The 9,820-nt window shown below is 36.7% G+C and overlaps 1 protein-coding gene across 1 annotated transcript in view; it reads right to left on the bottom strand.

Moving 5' to 3' along the window:
• Positions 1-1,271: 1,271 nt before the first annotated feature.
• Positions 1,272-9,820, bottom strand: part of PIWIL4 (piwi like RNA-mediated gene silencing 4) — a 102,505-nt gene continuing 93,956 nt past the window's right edge. Inside the window, exons 19-21 of the mRNA XM_072402699.1 lie at positions 8,347-8,469; positions 7,206-7,353; positions 1,272-1,562 (exon numbers count right to left, since the gene is read on the bottom strand). Coding sequence (XP_072258800.1) covers positions 1,446-1,562; positions 7,206-7,353; positions 8,347-8,469 — 388 coding nt within the window. The 3' untranslated portion in view covers positions 1,272-1,445. The remainder of the gene's footprint in view (positions 1,563-7,205; positions 7,354-8,346; positions 8,470-9,820) is intronic.

Raw genomic sequence — 9,820 nt, 5'->3', positions numbered from 1 at the left:
TTATGAAGAGAGCATAGTATAAAATTATCTGCCTTTAGGCTCTGTCTGATTGACACTGATGGCTTACTTCTCTGATTTACTTATGTAAATGAAAGCTTTAACTATTAAGATCTGCAAACACAAAGATGCTATAGAAATACAGGAAAAATAAAACTATAAAAAAGTTCAAGTTCAATTATCTCACAATGTCTTTAGAGCTAGCGCTAGCATTAAACAGGAAGGGGTTGCACAGATGCTGACATGACTTATGGGAACAAAAATAATATGACATGGGTTGTCAAATCATTCAATTTTTGGATAACCTGATAGACATTAAATCATCGTCTAAACCAGCAATCGCCACTGGTGGACCGCAAGAAAATTTTAGACATTCACTGAAAAATTTGGACATTATTTGCAATTTTAATAAAATTAAAACAAAAATAATACTCTAATGAATTCCTATTTTCTGAATGACAATTTTCACCTTTATATTGCACTAAATTCATGAGCTGTACTAGAGACAGAAAAACATGGGAGGCGCAGCGTGACGTCAGTGTAGTATTAGGTTGTATGAGGCAATCGATGTCGAGCTGTACACTTCAGTATTGTTTCCATCATTACAACAGTCACCCTGTTCCGCCAATACTGATTCTCATCCAATTGTTTTATTTTATTTGTTTATTACTCAGATGCTCTTTTAGGTAAGTATGACCTTAACTTTGTATTATCTTTACCGGTTTATTTAATGGCATCAAAAAGTTTGGCTTTGATAACTATCATTTCTTGTTTGGTCTTAGATTTAAATGAAATAAACCCATAATGAGTGAGAAAAAGCAAACTAATATTTTGCATTTCTTTAGTAATACCAAACATAATACAACTACTAATAATAGTAACAATAGTAATACTTAATTTAACCGTTAGCTGATCAATGAATCAGAGCCTCCATAGTCCTTGTCAGGTACCATTAGGAAGATCATTACTTTATTACTTTACAAATGTATTTATCTTCATAAAAAAATTCATTTTAATGGTCTGTGGGATTTAAAATGATTAATCTAGTGGTCTGTGAGGTCCAAAAGGTTGGCAACTGCTATTCTAAACCACTAAAGCAGGTTGTTTATAGGATGTAATATCCGATGTACGATCAATAAGAATAACTCATTCAACCTCATTCAATTCACTGTGGACTATGATCAGATCCATTACAGGTTTGCTGGATCACCCAGGTTCCCCCATAATATTCATTCTTCTCCAGTCATGGACAAATTTAATAAATCATAGTAGCATTTAGTAGTGAGTCATAAATCTTTTCATAGTAACTGCTTGATTACTTCTAGTACAAGATATAGTGTAAAAGAGTATTGATTTCTAAAGCTGGAACCAATAAAAAATAACAATTTAACAAAATCAGTGCAAGAATAAAAAAAAGCTTAAAGTATGAATTGTCATCATCTGAGTTCTCACAGGTAAAACAGAGTATTAGAAAGCTCCAAACTTGGTTCTCGGTGAATGCTCTGCCCGACCAGGAATGTGAGCTTAGAGGCGTACTGGCATGGAGCTGGCACTCGGACCACCCCCTATAAGATGAACAGAATAGCACAAATGTTATTCTGCACGGGTAAATACTTACAATAGTGATCCTATATTGCCTGATATACAAACAGTAAATCTATGAAATTAAACATATGTTCATATTATTTAGGATAGAGAGGATATGAAATATGTTTGGTGATTGGGTCTAGGAGGTGTGGGAAAATTATTCAAATATGGTTTCATGCGTTTAGTTTATAACCATATTGGGATGGAAAAAAAAATCATTATATAGACCTGTAAACATATTTCAAGAACTTTTTGTAGATTTCTTGATTAAGTTTAGATCCCTCATGCAACTAATAATAATTTATTTCGTACTTGCCTGCCTGCACTAATAGAAAGTTACAAAAAGGTTTTCCTTTATTTATTTATGAATTTCTAAAAACTTACTTCTTCCATAGCATTGTGCAGTTCCCACAATCATGATACTGTCTCTTCAAGGAGCTCACAATGTTCGTACCATAGTTCTATGTCATTTACATGGTGTCATGGTGTCAAACTCTGGCCCGCAGGCCAAATCTGGCCCGAAACTTCCTTTTTCTTGGCCCCCAAAAGAATTCCTAATATGGATTGCAGCTGGCCCGCCGCTGCTGCATTCCGTACTAACAGCGGGCCAGCTGCAATTCATATTAAGCTGCTGTTCTATAGACGCAAGTACAATGCCGCTACTACAATTCCCGGCATCCCTCACGTCTCTAGAGCAGTGGCCTCTCTGCCTATGTGTAGCCCCACATTTTCTAGACACAAGTGATGCTGGGAATTGTAGTAGCGGCATCACTTGTGTCTACTGAACAGCAGCCTATGTGTGGACCCCGCAGAGTTTATACTGACAGGTAAGGCAGAGAATTGTGCCAGATAATGCAATGAGAATCCAAATGAATGCATTTCATGAAATTCATTTGGCTTCTCATTGCATTCTCTGGCAAAGTAAAACAATTAGAAAAAAACAATGAGAAGAAACAAGACTATTTACCCCACTATACTACTGACAACCAAAACTAACTAAACAAATGCAGATTACACCAAAGTGAAAGTTTTGTCACACTCCAGGATAAACAAAATCCAAAACACTTCTCTTCTGCATAGCTTATTGTGGTATTTTCATTTTTCTATCATGCAGTACTCTATGGATCTATTTATAAAGCTATTTATGAATCTGGGATTCACTAAATAGAATAGAACTAAATAGAGAATCTCCCTGGTTCATGCGTTTCAACAGCACTAATTTATTCTCCACCAGGGAATTTTTCCTTGAATGTCAGAATACTGCTTTAAAAATAGACCCCTAAGTGTAGGAACACTTAGTGTAGACCCCTAGGTGTAGAACACTCATTCTACATTGAAAGTTTCAAGTTTGCCCCGCGACTTGGTCTAAGTTTTTAATTTCAGCCCACAGTGTATTAAAGTAACACTCCCCTGGTTTAAGGTAAAGCTCAGTAGCCTGTTAGTTTACACGCTTCATCTCTCTGTGAAAATGTGACAATTCTGTTACCACTGATTGAACGATTCTGTATCCCTTGATGATATGAAAACCCAAATGATGGGGTTATGGAACCAGACCACCAATTAATAATAAACTCCTGTTAGATTAGAACTTTAAATACGGCCATAACCAGTCAGCAATCTTGTACACATGTTTTCTCACTTTCCAGCAATGAAAGCTGATGTTTGATTTGGTCAGAGTTAGCTCCCTCTGTAAAGCCCTTGTACACAGTTTTCTCTTAGTCAAAAGTGAGGAGTGGATCCATACACTGGCCCCGATTTTTTTTAAGCTCTCCAAGGCTGGAGAGAATACATTTTCATCAGTGGAGCTGGAGAATCAAGCAAACCTGGAATGGATCTGGTCCAAGATTCTAAATGTTTGCTAGCAAATAGCAAATATTTTTTAAAAATCCATTCCATGTTTTCTGGATCACCCAGCTTCACTTTTGAAAGTGTATTCTCTCCAGCCTTGGAGAGCTTTCATAAATCAGACTCACTGCATCAAAGTGGAGAAATGGACTTCAAGTTTAATGACACATGAGTATTATTAGTAGCTTGACCTCCACAAAAATGACTGCAGAAAAACAACAGCAAAACTCCTATTAGTTGTAGCTAGCTTGTTAATTTTTGATTTGTCTTTTTTTAATATTAAATTTTATTTTTCAGGCGTCTTATATAAAGAGAATCAGAATCCACTATTTCAAAAAATAAAGTACAGCTGTCTTTTTTGTAAAAACTTAAACGTAACCACAGCTAAAAAAGTTCACTACCAATTTGCACCTTAGAAGGCAGTTGGTAGCCATCACGAAGTATAAAATTTAAAAGAAAAAGACACAACCAGGCCAGATTTTCCGCATCATTCATTCTTGACCTGTTTTTGCCAAAAAAAAAATCTGTTCTTCGGAAGAAGAGGAGGAATACTATACATATGTTAATTCAAGATGTCAGTACTTAAGGGTGCCAAGAAAATAGAACTCCCGATATATAGAAATAAGTTTCTACCTTACTTTTACATGTTTTTTTTAAGCCACAAAAATGCAGCTGCATTCTAATCCTCAACAGTTAGGAAACCTAAAAAAAATCCCATTATTTTCCTTTTATTTTAGAATTACTGTTTGGTGATGTGACATGTATGGTACAGCATATAAACATGAATGCAAACAGCATATAAACATGAAAGGTTTATTCAGGTAGAAATAGCAGACAGTTATTTAAAAGTAAACTCCATATATATTTCTACCATATTAACACTTTTTAATCTTTAATTATGAATTTGAATGAAGTTTTAAACAAAAATATCAGGCAACAGGTAAAATTGTGGACCTGCTGATATCGCCCAGTAAATGTTGATATGTGAAAATAATCTGGGTCTGTGTTGGGTATATGTAGGAATGCCTACCCAACAGGTGAGAAATACCTCACACAGGAAGTACTGCTGTAGATCTGTTTCACCAAACCAGCTCATTGTTAGTTAAGGTGCACAGTTTCAGATAACAGCGCATTTTCTTTTTTGACCAATAGAGATCACTCTTGTACTGAGTACGGCACATGCTGCATCTAAGCATTTTGCTTTAAAACATATTATATGTATATCTCCTCTAGTTGATTTAGAATATCCATCCTCAATAATAAATCTTAGCAAACAGCCACATGTCCAGCACATAAAATCCCTCATAAGGCCTGGATAATCTGGCCAGTATTAGCAAATGCAATGAAACAGACAATCTCTGTATTATTCAAATATATTACTTCTGTTTGTTATTTGAAAGATATTTTATTAAAAATACAAAACAATTTTTGCTAGCCGATTTAACGGATAGATTCTTTCCATGCAGCTTAACAATGCTGTCATACTACAATGATGCCCACAGATATTTGAACGTAATCCGGTGGTGAAAAACTAATGTGCATGGGGCAACACCAGGACTCTCTGCAGGAAAACATGCTTATATAGCATAAAAAGAAATACTAGGCAACCCAACTATTCCCCTTTAGAGCAAAAAGAGAAAAGTATAGAGCGGAGTTCTTTGAAATTTTTTACATGGGAAAACCTTTAAAATAACTTTCAGTGAACCTCTGATATAAATACTATATCCACAGCTCACAGTATATTAGCGCAGTGATCAGTAGAAGAATGCCTCTTACATTGCTGGCCAGTGGGAAGAATGTCACCCTTACAGATGGCCAAAAAATCAATGGCGTCAGTTAAAAATGCCCATTGCTTAAGGAACCCCTAGCAACCTTTGCATGAACTCTATGGTTCAACAGATCCCTGGTTGAGAAACTAAGATAGATTGTAAGATGCTTGTATGTACTAGCTTCAAACTAAAATGCCTAGCCCTGCTTTCCATGTACTAGTCTGCTGTACCACTTCCCACAGGCACATGAGAAGTGTAAATTTGCAGGTTTTACAATTACATATTTGCTGTTGTATGCTTATAGATTGTGCTAAATGTTTAGTAGAGAAAAAATGTATGGCTGTGTCAAAAAAATTGATACCAAACACAAAAAGTCTATAGAGCAGTGGTTCCACACATCAGAAATGTTTGGTGACAGTACAACCATGAAGTTCACTTTAAATGCAGGAGCTCTCTCTATAGTTAAACATTGCAGCCTTTTTTTGTTTTTTTCAGCTAGTGTAAGAAATCTGATGGGAAATTTTAGAAGGTTTGCTGAGCAGATATTAGAGAATTCTGCCCCATTTTCTTTTTCCTGCTTTTTTTTCATGCAATTTCATGTGAAACATAAAGTATGTTTTGAGCAACTCCTGGTGTTCCAGCACATCAGGAAAATCCAAACACATAAAAATAAACCTAAATACATATAGAAACATACTGCACAGTGTAAAGTTCTAAGACTGCACTGAGGATTTATAAAACAGATCAGTAAAGTCTGTGTAAACAGTGCTTAGCTCATTTGTATAGGGTCAATTCATACTTAAGTGCTATGTGGCAATAAAATTGAGCATTGGACCTGAATAAACATGAATAAAATAAAACATGAGCATTGGACCTGATTTATTAAAGCTCTCCAAGGCTAGGAAAGATACACTTTCAGCAGTGAAGCTTGCAGATGCAGCAAGCCTGGAATGGATCTGGGCCAGGATTTAAAACATTTGCTAGCAAATTACGTTGAAGAAATCCATTCCAGGTTTGCTGGATTACCCAGCTTCATTGATGAAAGTGTATCCTCTCCAGCCTCGGTGAGTTTTAATAAATCAGGCCCATTGTGTTAATCAGCTCATTTGTTTTAAAAGTTATCAATGCACCATAACACAGCCAACACAACACTTGCTTTTTGATATGCTGCCTGCTACTCTTTTAGTGGATTAGAATGCCATTCTAAATGAATGTTACTGCAATGCACAGAACTGAATTCTTAATACCGGCAAAAGCAATAAAAAAATCAGAGGGGTCATAAGAATTTTAAATTCACCTATTTATGCAGACACATCCAATCTGGGGAGCACACCATGGCTCATTGCATATATAAAGGTTGGTCTGTGATGTGCATCCAAGCAAAGCTACCTGAAGTGTTCTCCGTAACTGAAGGAGAGCGGTGCTGTGATTGAGAGCTCACATGATCTACCTTTCTCAAATTAGAGCTCTATTTGCTCCACTGAGCCAAAATTCAGGATTCCCAAGCTGGTGATGCAGAGTGCATATCTATAAAGCACAGTGCTTAATAAATGTACAGAGGTTATTTACTTTTTAGGCAGCCATTCTATCCATTCCTGAAACACAGAGAGAGTGAACCTTCCACAGAAGGGCCAGCATGTGCCTTTTGCTGCTCAACTGATTTAGATCTAAGGCTACGTACACATGTCAGATGATTCACATCTGATAATTGCCACAGAGCTGATATCGGATAAGAATCTGGGGTGTGTACAGCGCTTGTTGTCCATCCTGGTGGATCCATGGACAAGGAACGATCGTAATGAATGCGAAGGAGAAAGAGCGCAGCAAGGTGCCGCTCTACTTTTTGCCTCCTTTTACAGTGCCTCCATAGAGCAGAACGGCACTGTATGTAAATCGCTCGTTAATGCATCCCTCAGTCTTTTGTCGTTGGAAAGGATCATGAAAGACCTATTCTAACGATATTTTTTGCACGTGCCTACCCAGCCTAAGTATTAACTGTTAACTCACCGGCCAGTTGTAGTACAAATGACACAGCTTATATGTCAGGCGCTGCAGGTGATCTGGTTTCAGACAGTTGGAGTCATAAATGACATTGTAATAGGTAGGGTTCACTGTTCCCTGGCGAGCATTTTGACTTATCAGGAAAAAGTCATACCTAGCAGACAAAAGTTTTGTATACGTTAAGCACATCCTTATAACCTCTGAATAAAAATACCCTAGGAGAAAAAAAAAGGACGGAAATAGCTGGGCACTAAAAGAAGTGGTAACTCATATAGGACACTATCTGCATGAAAGGTTTTATGTTGGGTTTCTCCCACAATCAAAAAACATATTGGTATGTTAACACAGTCAAGTATGCATGCATATGATTGTGAGACATTAAACTTTGGACTTCTTTAAAGACTGGGGCTTCTTTACATGTTTCAACCAGAATTTGAAAGTAAAAGAGTTGAATAAAAAAAAATATTTTATTTGTAGTCATTTGCTGGTAATGCCAATAATATGGAAGAAGGACAATTTAAACATTGCATGAAGCCTGGGAAAAATACTTAACTTTATTCCTGCTCCAAAAAAAACAGAGAAACATTGTAGAAATGATGTTACAACTAAATCATTAGATTGAGTTGGCTGAACAAAGGGAAGGTTTTAAGCAGTGATCATATTTTTATTTCTGTTTGCAGATATCTTAAATCTAATGCCCAGGCATAAACAAATTAAGCAGTACATTCATTTGTATGCTAATAAACAATATTTAAAAGACTGAATTTATCAGCCATTTTGCAGTCCTTATACAGAAAAGCTTAGATTGGGGGGTTGAAAAACAGCAACTGGTCATGCTGCAGTTGAAGGAGCATTCTGAGAGGACAATAAAGGAGTCACAAAGAGAGGAGCTCATCAGTCTGCAACTTATCCCTCCACTGTTCAGTCATTGGATGGGGGTGGACATATACCTGGCAAGCAAAGGGACTAAACTGTAGGTATTTCATCTGCATATCTAATGGTTTGCTTGCCTTACCATCTTGGACATTTTAAATATGGCAATCTTTACAGAAAAATAAATGTCACTGGTAGTGAGAGGTAGTGAGTTTAAAAGCACACAGAACGGGCAATACTTCAAAATACACAAAAAGAGATAAAACTGACTCACCATTCACGTCTTGTAGCCACAGTGTCAACTACAGTTCCCAGTGGTGGATTCTGTAGGCCTCGTCCAGAACTAAAGAACTTGGTTGTGCATCTCTTCCTCACAACAACAAATGTAATTTTGGGACTAAGAAAAACAAAAGTATTTAAAGACACCCTACCTATTCCATATTACCAAACAATAAGCATAACTGCTATACAAGAACAAAAATATACAGAATAACATTATAATATACAACATAATCTGTGGCTGGAGAAAAGGTAAAAAATGAAATGCATGACTTTTGTTTCTAAAGCCTGCAAAGGTGATCTAGGTAAAGCAATGTATTATCTGAGTCCAACACAATGGGACTCATTTATTAAGCTCTTCAAGGCTGGAGAGGATACACTTTCATCAGTGAACCTGGGTGATCCCGCAAACCTGAAATGGATAAGGACCGGGATTGAAAACATGTGCTAACAAATGGCTTTTGAGAACTCCATTCCAGGTTTGATGGATCACCCAGCTTTACTGATGAAAGGGTATCTTCTCCAGCCTTGGAGAGCATTAATAAATAAGGCTCAAAATGTTTGGAAGACACCTGAGAGTATATTACCATAGTTCAAGAAAAGCTTTGCTAAAGAATGCATCACTTTCCTAACATGTGAGACAGTCACATGGACCACCCTGATGAGGTGAGCGCTTTACCTACCGAAGGCCTCTTCTGGATTTCACTTTTCCATGCTTCCTCTACTGGCTACATTGCTTAAAATGGAACCTAAAAAAGTTATATTCTCCATCACTTTTTCCCCAATGTTTTTATTCCAAACAGTCTGCAGACATCCATGTGGAAATTATAACTAACATTAAGCTGTTGGCCCAGCTGGACGAAAAATATTTCATGTTAATTAGCAAATGTGCTCTGTTCATGATCGAGAACATTTTTAGAGTTAATGCAGGTTGTTGCACTAAAAACCTGAAAGTGGACTGTTTTATGTAAGATATTTTGTTTTTGTGTATGCACATGTTGGAATAAAGTAAACAGAGGGGTGAAATCAGAGCAGTAAATCTCAAGACCTGAAACATTATAAAAAATAGTAAAGAGGAGCACTGAAATCATGCAATTATCTTAAACACATTGAACAGATGATCCAGGAAATCTTTAGCACTTCATAAAAAGTATAAAAGAACTAAAGAGGACAGAAAACAATCTAGCTAGGTGTCTCCTTGGTAGACTTAAAACAATATTTATCTGGTGGGAGATCCTGAACCATTTCTAATGTCATGTGATATATTTAGATACTTGTGGGAGCAGCCCTGTCACTATCACAGCACCATTAGCAAGTAATAATTATCTGGAATGTGTACAAAACAATCTTGTGCATGTAAAACCGGGGCAATATTAGTAATTTCCTATGAAGGAGGACACAGCGGGGTGCCATACATACCGTATTTTTCGGACTATAAGACGCTCCGGCCTATAAGACGCACCCAATTT

Source organism: Pyxicephalus adspersus, chromosome 1 (assembly GCF_032062135.1).
Source record: "Pyxicephalus adspersus chromosome 1, UCB_Pads_2.0, whole genome shotgun sequence".
NCBI classification, from domain to species: Eukaryota; Metazoa; Chordata; class Amphibia; order Anura; family Pyxicephalidae; genus Pyxicephalus; species Pyxicephalus adspersus.
This window is presented reverse-complemented; position numbering and strand designations above follow the sequence as displayed.